This window comes from Erinaceus europaeus, chromosome 17, assembly GCF_950295315.1.
Source record: "Erinaceus europaeus chromosome 17, mEriEur2.1, whole genome shotgun sequence".
Lineage (NCBI taxonomy): Eukaryota > Metazoa > Chordata > Mammalia > Eulipotyphla > Erinaceidae > Erinaceus > Erinaceus europaeus.
The window spans coordinates 72446288-72459963 of NC_080178.1; the positions used below are offsets into that span (position 1 = coordinate 72446288).

General features: G+C 41.3%; 1 protein-coding gene across 13 annotated transcripts in view; it reads right to left on the reverse strand.

The window, feature by feature from the left end:
* The window catches only part of NAV2 (neuron navigator 2), a 762517-nt gene that overhangs the window by 234219 nt on the left and 514622 nt on the right, over positions 1-13676 (reverse strand). For all 13 annotated transcript variants that reach the window (XR_009545656.1, XM_060177031.1, XM_060177025.1 and 10 more), the window contains one exon: positions 11502-11665. Coding sequence is in view for 12 of the 13 variants with exons in the window: in XM_060177031.1 (XP_060033014.1) it covers positions 11502-11665 (164 nt within the window). In the remaining variant the exon portion in view is untranslated. The remainder of the gene's footprint in view (positions 1-11501; positions 11666-13676) is intronic.

Consider the following 13676-nt stretch of genomic DNA (forward strand, 5'->3'; position numbering starts at 1 on the left):
CCACGTTATGTACCCCATAAAGATAACAATATAATAGAATTAGGGGGCCAGGAAGCAGTGCAGTGGGTTAAGTGCACCACATGGCACAAAGTGCAAGGATCCTGGTTCAAGCCCCCGGCTCCCCACCTGCAGGGGGGTTTCCGCAAGGGGTGAAGCAGGTCTGCAGGTGTCTATCTTTCTCTCCCCTCTCTGTCTTCCCCTCCTCTCTCGATTTCTTTCTGTCCTATGCAACAACAACAGCTATAACAACAATAACAATAACAACCACAACAAGGGCAACAAAGGGGAAAAATGGCCTCTAGGAGCAGTGGATTTGTAGTGTTGTAGTGCTAGCACTGAATCCCAGTGATAACCCTGGAGGCAAAAAAAACAACAACAACAAACAATATAATAGAATTAAAATAATATACTGTAATAAAAGTTACATAAATGGTGCCCTTCTCAAAGAATATCTTATTATATATAATATTTGCAACTAGTGGTAGACCTTGCGTCACTAAGACCATGGAAAGCAAAGCCATGGCTAAGGGGGGGGGGAACTACTGTATAAAGTGGCATAAAATTTTGGAAGAACAACTTGGCAGTATTATATTATTAGAAAATGTGCATACCTCTTAATGCAGTTTAAGCATTAAAATGGTTGTATATATGCCAGAAAGACTTTCAATGCAGTGAGATCATTAAAATGGTTAAGAAAAACTTACACAGGGGACTCAGGTGGTAGCGCAGCGGGTTAAGCACAGGTGGTGCAAAGTGCAAGGACTGGCATAAGGATCCTGGTTCAAGACCCCAGTTCCCCACCTGCGGGGGAGTTGCTTCACAGACGGTGAAGCGGGTCTACAGGTGTCTTTCTCTTCCCCTCCTCCTCTCTCCATTTCTCTCTGTCCTATCCAACAACGACAACATCAATAACAACAACAATAAAAAACAAAACAAGTACAAAAACTATTGTATTTACTGTCTAATGTAAAACATTAATTCCCCAATAAAGAAATTAAAAAAAAAACTGAAAAAAAAAAAACAAGGGCGACAAAAGGGAATAAATAATAATAAAAAAAAAATAAAAGAAAAACTTACAAAGAGGTTAATTTGGGGTCCAGGCTGTAGCGCATCGGGTTAAGTGCACATAGCTCGAAGTGCAAGCACCTGCACAAGGATCCCAGTTCCAGGCCCTGGCTCCTGCAGGGGTTCACTTTACAAGTGGTAAAGCAGATCTGCAGGTCTCTTTCTCTCTCTCCCTATCTCCCTCTCCTATCTCAAATTCTCTCTGTCCTATCCAATAAAAATGAAAACCTGCTGCCAGAAACAGTGGATTTGTAATGCTGGCATCGAACCCCAGGGATAACTCTGGAGGCAAAACAAACAAACAAAGAAACAAAAAACAGAACACAAAACAAAACAAAAAAAGGTTAATCTCAGCTCTACGATATAAAATAAATTAGAAGCAATCTAAGTAAATTATTCAAATACTAAGGTAAATCTATACAATGGATGTAATGACCAATTAGTGGGCAGTCCACAGTGGGAAGACAGCATAATGTTTATGAAAAAAGACTTTCAGGCCTGAGGCTCCAAAGTTCCAGGTTCAAGCCCCAACACCACCATTTGGGATAGTAGAGTTGAGCAGTGCTCTGGTCTCTCTTTCTATATCTTTATCTCATTGGAATAAAATATTTTAATTAAAGGCAGTCCAGAATTTGCTGAATTTACTGACAAAATATTTTAATTTATGTTATGTGTCTTGAGGGCCCCCAGGCATGCATAGTCTCACTACTACAGGCCAACTAATTCAGAGAGGAAGGGAGAGTCACCAGAGCACCAAAGCTTCCCCTGGTGCTGGCAGCTCAGACCTGACTCACGTGCATGATGAGGCAAGCACCTACTAGGTGAGCTATCTTTCAGGTTGCCTGGCAGGATTTTAAGTCATATGCAGATGTGCAAGCATACATGCTTATGTAAAAGGTTCTTGCAAGGACTAAACAAATGATTACTTCTAAAGAAATTAGAATAGTGTGTGGTAAATAACAAATACTAGGGTTGACTATCAAAATGTAGTAAAAATGCATAATGGAAATACAGACAAAAATAAACAGTGATAAGTGGTGATTTTATCTAGGAGATAGGAGTAGGTAAGATTGTTTCTCTACATTTTGTCTGTCTGAATATTTTGTCATTATTTATATAATGAAGATATAAATATATGCGTTCTATAAAATGAAAGCCATAGTATTCAGGAAAAAAAATCTTGTGTATACAGAGAATTTAATCTAGGAATACTAAACATTTTATTTATTATTGGATAGAGATAGAGAGAAATTAAGGGGAGAGGAGAAGATAGGAAGAGAGACAGGGAGACACCTGCAACTCTGCTTCACCATTTGTGAAGCATCCCCCTGCAGGTAGGGCTTGGGGGCTTGAACCTGGGTCCTTGTGCACTGTAATGTGAGCACTTAACCAGGTGCACCACTGACTGTTCCCTGAACACTAAACACTTTAAATTCATATGATGGGAGATTTCTGACAGTGTCAACCCATTCAGAGAGTGTAAGTGAGGTGATGGAAGGAAGAGAAAACAGATAATGTCACAAATATTAAAAAGTTATTTCCTCTCACTTAAAAAATCTGTGATTCTAGGTCAGAAGGGCTGAAGCCACTTGGAACCAAGAAAGGAATGGAAGGGCCACTGCCAGCTACTTTTGCAGGTGAATCTTCTCACACATCCCGAGAGATGAGCAGGGCTCCACCTGACCGCTGACTGTAAGACTGCAGGGGTGTACCCAGCCCAGATGGAGACCCTGTCGTGACAGCTGGCAGGCTTTCCTAAGGGCTAAGGGTCCACATATGCACCCCCCCCACACACACACAGTATTTGATACTAGGGTTTTTAGGGAAAAACAGATAATGCTACAAAGAAACTCTTCTGGTGTTTATGATCAGCTAGGCCTTGGCCACCTTCTGGAACATGCTATGGGCTTTGTCTGGATGGGATGTATTATCTCTTCTGGCTTCTTTTTTAAAAATATTTAATTTATTTATTTATTAATGAGAAACATAGGAGGAGAAAGAACCAGGCATCACCCTGGTACCTGTGCTGCCGGGGACTGAACTCAGGACCTCATGCTTGAGAGTCTAATGCTTTATCCACTGCACCACCTCCCGGACCACACCTCTTCTGCCTTCTATGACATCTCAGTTGATTCCTCAGTGTGGTCAGAACTAGATTTAGTGATAGTGGCAGGCTTACTTCTATGGACATGATTTTAACAGAAAACCCTTAACATTTTCCCCCAGAGTAGGAAATTCTCTGGGGAATTGGAAACATTTGCTTTTACTCTTGCCTTAAGGGCTGAAATATTTTTGTCATCTACTGACATAATAATAAAATTTGGACCTGGGTGGTGGCCCACCTCGTTAAACACACGTTATAATACGCAAGGACTGGGTTTGAGCCCCTAGTCCCCACTTGCAGGAAATGTTCCCCCCTTTCTCTCTTGATTTTTGGCTGCTTTTATCCAATAAATAAATAAAGGTAATAAAAAAATTAAAAATTAATTTCTCATCCAACTTAATGATGTCACTAGATCAATTCCTTAATGTGGAATCCCTGGGTCACTGGGTCACATTAAAAGCAAAAAAAAGGGAGTCGGGCTGTAGTGCAGCGGGTTAAGCACAGGTGGCGTAAAGCACAAGAACTGGCATAAGGATCCCGGTTCGAACCCCAGCTCCCCACCTGCAGGGGAGTCGCTTCACAGGCAGTGAAGCAGGTCTGCAGGTGTCTATCTTTCTCTCCTCCTCTCTGTCTTCCCCTCCTTCTCTCCATTTCTCTCTGTCCTATCCAACAACGACAACAACAATAATAACTACAACAATAAAACAACAAGGGCAACAAAAGGGAATAAATAAATAAAATAAATATAAAAAAATTGACAAACCCCTAGCCAGACTCACCAAACAAAAAAAGAGAGAAGACTCAAATTAATAGAATTGTAAACGATGGAGGAGATATCACAACTGACACCACAGAAATCCAGAGAATCCTGTGAAACTTCTATAAAGAACTATACGCCACCAAGCTAGAGAATCTGGAAGAAATGGAAAAATTCCTAGAAGCATATGCCCTTCCAAAACTGAACCAAGAAGAACTACAAAATCTAAAGGCACCAATCACAGACAAAGAAATTGAAACTGTTATTAAGAGCCTCCCCAACAACAAAAGTCCTGGACCAGATGGCTTCACAAATGAATTCTACAAAACTTTCAGGAAACAGTTAGTACCCATACTTCTTAAGCTTTTCCATAAGATTGAAGAAACAGGAATACTCCCTTCCACCTTCTATGAAGCAAACATCACCCTGATACCAAAAGCTGATAGGGACAGAACAAAAAAGGAAAACTACAGACCAATATCTCTGATGAACATAGATGCCAAAATATTAAACAAGATCTTGGCCAACAGGATACAGCAACATATCAAAAAGATTGTTCATCATGACCAAGTGGGATTCATCCCAGGAATGCAAGGCTGGTTCAACATCCGTAAGTCAATCAATGTCATTCACCACAACAATAAAAGCAAAGCCAAAAACCACATGATTATCTCAATAGATGCAGAGAAAGCCTTTGACAAAATCCAACACCCATTCATGCTCAAAACTCTACAAAAAATGGGAATAGATGGGAAATTCCTCAAGATAGTGGAGTCTATATATAACAAACCTACAGCCAACATCATACTCAATGGACAGAAGCTGAAAGCATTCCCCCTCAGATCGGGGACTAGACAGGGCTGTCCACTGTCACCATTACTCTTCAACATAGTATTGGAAGTTCTTGCCATAGCAATCAGGCAAGAGAAAGAAATCAAAGGAATACAGATTGGAAGGGAAGAAGTCAAGCTCTCACTATTTGCAGATGATATGATAGTATACATAGAAAAACCTAAAGAATCCATCAGAAAACTACTGGAAGTTATTAGGCAATATAGCAAGGTATCAGGCTACAAAATCAATGTACAAAAATCAGTGGCATTTCTTTATGCAAACACTAAATCTGAAAAAGAAGACATCCAGAAATCACTTCCATTTACTATTTCAGCAAAATCAATCAAATACCTAGGAATAAAGTTGACCAAAGAAGTGAAACACTTATATACTGAAAACTATGAGTCACTACTCAAGGAAATAGAAACTGATACCAAGAAATGGAAAGATATCCCATGCTCATGGATTGGAAGAATAAATATCATCAAAATGAATATTCTCCCCAGAGCCATATACAAATTTAATGCAATACCCATCAAAGTTCTACCAAGCTTCTTTAAGAGAATAGAACAAACATTACAACAATTTATCTGGAACATGAAAACACCTAGAATTGCCAAAACCATCTTAAGGAAAAGAAACAGAAATGGAGGCATCACACTCCCAGACCTTAAACTATATTATAAAGCCATCATCATCATCAAAACAGCATGGTATTGGAAAAAAATAGGCACACAGACCAGTGGAACAGAATTGAAAGCCCAGAAATAAATCCCCACACCTACGGACATCTAATCTTTGATAAGGGGCCCCAAAGAATTAAATGGAAGAAGGAGGCTCTCTTCAATAAATGGTGCTGGGAAAACTGGGTTGTAACATGCAGAAGAATGAAATTGAACCACTTTATCTCACCAGAAACAAAAATCAACTCCACATGGATCAAAGACCTAGATGTCAGACCAGAAACAATCAAATACTTAGAGGAAAACATTGGTAAAACAGTTTCCCACCTACACCTCAAGGACATCTTTGATGAATCAAACCCAATTGCAAGGAACACTAAAGCAGAAACAAACCAATGGGACTACATCAAATTGAAAAGCTTCTGCACAGCCAAAGAAACTATTAAACAAACAAAGAGACCCCTCACAGAATGGGAGAAGATCTTCACATGTCATACATCAGACAAGAAACTAATCACCAAAATATATAAAGAGCTCAGCAAACTTAGCACCAAAAAAGCAAATGACCCCATCCAAAAATGGGCAGAGGATATGAACAAAACATTCACCTCAGAGGAGATCCAAAAGGCTAACAAACATATGAAAAACTGCTCTAGGTCACTGATTGTCAGAGAAATGCAAATTAAGACAACACTAAGATACCACCTCACTCCTGTAAGAATGGCATACATCAAAAAGGACAGCAGCAACAAATGCTGGAGAGGTTGTGGGGACAGAGGAACCCTTTTACATTGCTGGTAGGAATGTAAATTGGTACAGCCTCTGTGGAAAGCAGTCTGGAAAACTCTCAGAAGACTAGACATGGACCTTCCATATGATCCAGTAATTCCTCTCCTGGGGTTATACCCCAAGGACTCCATAACACCCAACCAAAAAGAGGTGTGTACTCCTATGTTCATAGCAGCACAATTCTTAATAGCTAAAACCTGGAAGCAACCCAGGTGCCCAGCAACAGATGAGTGGTTGAGAAAGCTGTGGTATATATACACAATGGAATACTATGCAGCTATCAAGAACAATGAACCCACCTTCTCTGACCCATCTTGGACGGAGCTAGAAGGTATTATGTTAAGTGAGCTAAGTCAGAAAGATAAAGATGAGTATGGGATGTTCCCACTCATCAACAGAAGTTGAGGAAGAAGATCTGAAAGGGAAACTAAAAGCAGGACCTGACCAAATTGTAAGTAGGGCACCAAAGTAATAACCCTGAAGTGAGGGGTAGACATGCAGCTTCCTGGGACAGTGGGGGGTGGGAGTGGGTGGGAGGGATTGGTCACAGTCTTTTGGTGGTGGGAATGGTGTTTATGTACACTCCTAGTAAAATGTAGTCATATACATCACTAGCTAATTAATACGAGAGGGGGAAAATTAGTTGTATGTCTCGAAGTTTTTCAAAATACAAACTGAACCTTTTCTCAATATATGCAGTGTAATTGATATGCAGACTCTCTCAAAAGCCTAGACCAAGTAGATCAGAAGCAACCAATAGCACAGCTATATACAAGATACTGGGTACTGTACAGCAAACCCTAACAAAAGGACTTTTCAAAGTTAACCCAATTACCAAATAATGTGATGATAACATTAACTATCGATTGTCTTTTTGAACCCTAAGACAGCAGGAACCTCACATCTCCACTATAGAGCCTCTACTTCACCCAGTCCTGGAACCCTTGGATAGGGCCCACTTTCCCATATGCCTCTCCCAATCCATATCAAATAATATTGCATCTGCCGATCACAACCTAACCAACACAACGATTGCCACCTCAACATGCTTCACCTCAGACTGTGTCCAGAGACTTCACGTGTGGAATGACAACCCTTCAGCTTCATTACTTGGGTGAGACCTTTCCTTTCATAGTATACTCTAATTCTATCTCAGGTGGTTCACTTTCTAACAAAGTCCCAAAACCTAGATATACACCAGTTTCTGTGAGAGAGAGCATATGTTCACACGTATCCGTAAACTACTGCAAAATATATACCTGAAAGCAGAAGTACACTAGAGTTTGCAGTGAGTACCCCCCTAACACTTCCTCTCCTCTATTCCAAGCTTTGGGTCCATGATTGCTCAACAATTTGTTTGGCTTTGTATGTTAACTCTCTTTTCAGTCACCAGGTTCCAGATGTCATCAGGATGCCGGCCATGCTTCCCTGTGCTGAAGACCCCACCAATGTGTCCTGGAGCTCCGCTTCCCCAGAGACCCACCCTACTGGGGAGAGAGAGGCAGACTGGGAGTATGGACCGACCAGTCAATGCCCATGTTCAGCGGGGAAGCAATTACAGAAGCCAGGCCTTTTACCTTCTGCAACCCACAATGACCCTGGGTCCATGCTCCCAGAGGGATAGAGAATGGGAAAGCTATCGTGGGAGGGGGTGGGATATGGAGAAGGGTGGTGGGAATTGTGTGGAATTGTACCCCTCCTACCCTATGGCTTTGTTAATTAATACTTTCTTAAATAAAAATAAATAAATAAAATAAAATAAAAATTAAAGAAAAAAAGAAAGTTACATTTATAAAAAAAAAAATCCATGAATTGGTTCACCCAAGAATGATATCTTGGAACATAAAGCAGAAAGCAGTAAGAAGAATCACAGAAGAACTTCAAGGAAAGACAAGATGGGCTTCACTTCATCTGAAAGCAGTCCGTACCTCAAACAGCAGCAAGCCTACTGAAGCACAGCTGTCTTCCTCACAATTTTCCCTCTAAGACTTTTCAAGGTGAAGGCCAGTATCTTTAATTTTTTTAAATATATTTATTTATTTATTCCCTTTTGTTGCCCTTGTTGTTTTATTGTTGTAGCTATTATTGATGTCGTTGTTGTTGGTTAGGACAGAGAGAAATCAAGAGGAGGGGAAGACAGAGAGGGGGAGAGAAAGACAGACACCTGCAGACCTGCTTCACCGCCTGTGAAGGGACTCCCCTACAGGTGGGGAGCCAGGGGCTCGAACCGGGATCCTTATGCCGGTCCTTGGGCTTTGCGCCACGTGCGCTTAACCCACTGCGCTACCGCCCGACTCCCAATTTTTTTTTCTTTTAAAGAGAAAAGAAGAATGAAAGAGATCAAGGCATTTTTTTCTATCATTTATGCTTTGTCTTTTTTTTTTTAATGTGGTACTAAGGATTGAATTCAGGGTCTCACACATGCTAAATCACTTTTCTTGCCCCAACCTCATTTTGTTGATCCATAAAACTAGGTTAATAATAATACTTACCTCACAGAATGATTGTGAAGATCAACTAAGAGATAAGAAATCAAAGCTCCTGGCAAGTACCATGTGTTCAATATAAAAGTCTGGCTGCTTGTGTTTCTGATATCAGATACCAGTTTTGTTTGTTTGTTTGTTTTAATGAGATAGAGAGGAAAGATACAAAGAGACCAGAGCACTGCTTAGCTCTGGTTTATGGTGATACAGGGGATTGAACCTGGGATTTTGGAGCCTCAAGCATGAGAGTCTCTTTGCATAACCATTGTGCTGTCTCCTTCTCACCTTCTGATATCTGTCTTTTCCCTAGCAATGTCTTTGTCAGACTTCACAGCCTCATCCTCTAGCAGACTCTCTCTGCTCAGCACAGTTAGTTGGTTGCCTTCTCCAGGAAAGGGGAACCTGGTGGCTGTCCTAGAAGTGACGGACTGCATGGGAAGGAGAGGGGAGGTTGCCTGAGTTCAGTCTCCACTGTACAACCCTCCGTCTCTGGTATGATCTTAGCAAGAACACAATCTCTCTTTGCCCGAGTTCCATCCTTTGTAAATGAGACAATATAGCTTGTTTGGGGGAAAATTAAATGAGATACAACAGGTATTTAATAAAATTTAGCTCTATTTATATAAAATATACTATTTACAGTACATATAAGACTGGTTTGCTTAAGACAAAAACCAAGGGCGAGATCACAAAGTCTTAACTAGTTAAGACACCCTGGTTATGGCTTTAGTGTTAGCTTCTGAGTTCCTAAAGCCTTGTCTGAGAAACTTTCCACCATATAGATCTACAGAAATTCCCTTCATATTCTTGGCTGAGGAAGGATCCGATTCCACTGAACCAAGTCATTCTGAGTCGCAGAGGGGCGCGGAGGTGCTCTCATCTACCTAAAGGCTACGTGGGCTTCCAGATTACATTCTCAGGAAGAAGAGGGGGGAACACCCAGGGCAGCTTTCGACATCCTGTGTGCTGCCAAACAGCAAACACTTCTTTTTTTTTTAACTTTTCTTTTTAATTTGCTTCCCCCCTTTTGTTGCCCTGGTTGTTTTTTATTGTTATTATAGTTATTATTGTTGTTGTTATTGATGTTGTCATTGTTGGATAGAGCAGAGAGAAATGGAGAGAGGAGGGGAAGACAGAGGGGGTAGAGAAAGAGAGACACCTGCAGACCTGCTTCACTGCTTGCGAAGCGACTCCCTGCAGGTGGGGAGCCGGGGGCTCGAACCGGGATCCTTATGCCGGTTCTTGTGCTTTGTGCCTCGTGTGCTTAACCTGTTGCTACCACCCAACATCCAGGAAACACTTCTAAGACACCTGAGTATGTTTCTCCAAGAGGTCTGGACCACTTTTCCTGAGAGGAATGAAGGCCTGTGCTTCTTACTGAAGAATCCTTCAGGTGGCCCCAGTTTCTTGAATGCCTCTTAGGATATTAACTGAAGCAAGCAAAAGCTAATTTTACTGTCTGCTGTTCAAGAGCCTTCATAAAATTATTTACACTTCCTACCCTAAAAATACAGTGTTATTCATAATAAAAACAAATAAATGTCCCCCCCACCTTTGGTAAAAGCTACATCATTAAGGCCTGAGAAGTGGCTTACAGCAGAGTGCATACCTCGCATGCATAAGGATCTGCGCTCAAGCCACACAACTGCATATAATGGGTCAGTGTTTCAGTCTCTCACTCATTATAAAAAATTGCATTAGGGGCCAGGTGGTGGCGCACCTGGTTGAGCGCACATGTTACAGTGCACAAGGACCAAGGTTCAAGCCCCTCGTCCCCCCACCTGCAGAGGGAAAGCTTCACAAGTGGTGAAGCAGGGCTGCAGGTGTCTCTCTGTCTCTCTCCCTATCACCCCCTTCTCTCTCAATTTCTGACTGTCTCTATCCAACAGATAAAGATTAAAAAAGCAAGGACCAGCAAAAGGGAAAATAAATAAATATAAAAAAATATTAAAAAAATAAAGATTAAAAAAAATTTTTTTAAGTCACATTAAAAAAACACTAAGAGCAGTAATACCGATTGCTTACGTGTAGTTAAGATCTTTCCTGTTCTTTCAAAAGATAAAAATCTGCTTATTATTACTATTATTTATCTATTTATTTATTATTTATTTATTTATTTTTGCCTCCAGGGTTATTGCTGGGGCTTTGTGCCTGCGCCATGAAGCTACTGCTCCTGGAGGCAATTTTTGCCCCCTTTTTGTTGCCCTGGTTGTTTTATCACTGTTGTGGTTATTATTATTATTGTTATTTATGTCATTGTTGTTGGATAGGACAGAGAGAAATGGAGAGAGGAGGGGAAGACAGAAAGGAGAGAGAAAGACAGATACCTGCAGACCTGCTTCACTGCTTGTGAAGTGACCCCCCCAGCAGGTGGGTAGCTGGGGGCTTGAACCGGCATCCTTCTGCCGGTCCTTGCGCTTTGTGCCATTGTGCTTAACCCGATGTGCTACCTGCCGCTTGACCCCTTAAAAATCTGCTTCTGATTAGCCCTCCTCCCCTGCACATCACCTCTGATGGGTATAAAGTAATTTTTTTTTAATTGAAAACACTATATTCTGTCTTTAGTCAGATGCCTTTGGGTCACTTTGTTGGCACCAAATAAATATAGCTGTTACTGTTGACAACTATGACTATAATAATGTGTCCACCACTTAGTAGTTCTGCTATCAAAGTTCACGCCAGCCAAGTATGTCCCTGTGATATATTTCCATTACCCTATTTGCAACTCCCTTGCTCCAGTTCAAACAAACATACCAAAATAAAGTTTCCTCGAGAAAGTAACTCACCTTTCTCATGGCTGTTTGGTGCGGGGGGTGGGGAGGCAACTGGTCTGGATTTGTCATAGTTGTTAAAGCTCTGGCTGCGTCGGTTGCTAGCAGTGGTTGTTGATCCTCCGCGTGTTTTGGTCTCGCTGCCCACAGCGGATACCCTTGCAGTAGGACCGGGAAGTCTAAAATGTAAAAGAGTAATGGCTTCAGTCTCAGGAGAACACCAATGTCACAGCAGAAGGAGCTGTAGCCGTCTGTGTAGGAAGTCAAGTCAATCATTCAAGACACTGGGTCTGTGCCAGCTTGTGAGTCAAAAGGATTTAGTGGAATTAATGGAAGCACCTAGGCTAGTAATAACTCCACGTAAGTCAGCATCAAAACAGCTATTCTTTGAGCAAAGAAAGATGTTTTGATGGAAAAATACGTGAATATGTTTGCTAATTAAAAATATAAACTTCACCTTCCTTTTTCTTTTCTTTATTTATTGGATAAATACAGAGAAATCAAGGGGGAAGGAGGAGGTAGAGAGAGAGAGGAAGAGAGAGAGAGAGATACCTATAGCAGTGCTTCACTGCTTGCAAAGCTTTCCCTATGCAAGTAGTCTGTAAGCACTATACTAAGTGCATTCAGCTAGGTGTGCTATCACCTAGTCCCCACATTCCTTTCTCTCTTAGATGAGCATTTTTATTTTAATGAGGCCAAATCATGTCATAATCTCTAGTTCTGTCAATATGTAGCACAAAAGCCCACAGTGTTTACCTAGTCCATGCATCCCACCATGAGGTGCTGAAAGGGCATTTGCCACAGTGCAGGGGTGTAAAAGACAGAAAGGGAGCCTTTACCGCTCAGAAACCAACACAAGTACAATAAAAACTTATGGCCTAGATGAAAACACTTATTCATTTAGACATATGTTTTTGTTAAGACACCTGACAACCTGCTCCTGCAGGCATTACTTGAGGCTAACGTCCAGCTTCACTGCTTAGTAGATGGATAAAACACTATGCTCTTTTTTTTGTAGAACCATCAGGAATCTGTTAGCCGAAATAAGAACACACACTTTCTCTTTAAATAAAACACCTCATTTTGGGTGGTTTGGCGAATAAGTAGCAGACCTCTTTGTAATGTGTCTAAAGATATAATACCCATCCCCCCAAAGTGGAGCAAAACTTGCAAAATTAGAATTTGGGTTAGGGGATTAATAAGTAGGCTGTTTCCAATCATTAAAGTTGAAAGATGAATAAATGATGAAATATCAGTTTATGTGTTTCAGCAAAAACACACATAGCTATGTCTAAAAGCTACTAGCACCTCAGCCGACTTAGCATTAGATCTAGTGTTAAGTCGGATTTTTCAGCCCATAAAGCCCTCAGCCTTCTCTTTCTTTGCAAGTCTGTAAGCAACAAAGAAGGCTAGAGTCTGGAAGCATTTTAAATATAAGCAGGCAATCACTTTAAACTTTTTCTTGTTGGTCAAACAAGAAAGACTGTTGTAGAGAAAACAGAGAACATGATCTGGTGTGAGAGGACCGTAAAACTTATACACTTAAAAGCTGCCCCAATTCCCTCACTAGGAGCTGGAGGGAAGGAAGGAGTGAGAGCTGCCCCACCCCCAAAGGGGCAGTGAGAAGAAATCACTTTCCAGAGCACTATGAGGACCTGTACCACTACTAATTTATCTTGTCCTCTGTGAAGAAGATAGTCATCCAATGAAAACAGGTTGAGCACAGAGTATGAAGCTGCCAGTGCCAGTGCCTATGTTTACGGACTATGTGTGACCAGCACAACCTATCAAGGAAGTCTAAGGACGCAATCTTATCTTGGTACCTCCTGGTTCTACTTCCAATGTGGATAGAATCCAGTAAGCCCTCCAGGTGAGTGTTTTCTGAGTATTCCAAGCCAATATTAGTGCTTCTGTAGAAGCAGAGATGAGCTTCCTTTGGACTAAAATCCACCAACCCAGTAAGTCTGTAGGAGTCTGTATGCCCACAGATAGGCCTGGAAAAGGTATACAAATGGGTTCCAAGAGGACGTCACAGCAGTGGTATTAAGTGCTGCACGTTAACAGGAATCCCAAAATTCTACTTCAGTGGGAGAAATGCAAAAAAGCACAGAGGGAAGGGATGCATTCCTTTGGCCAGAGGACCCCCACTGATCTGACTCTGGGCTTAGTCTCAACCTTACAACCCAGGTT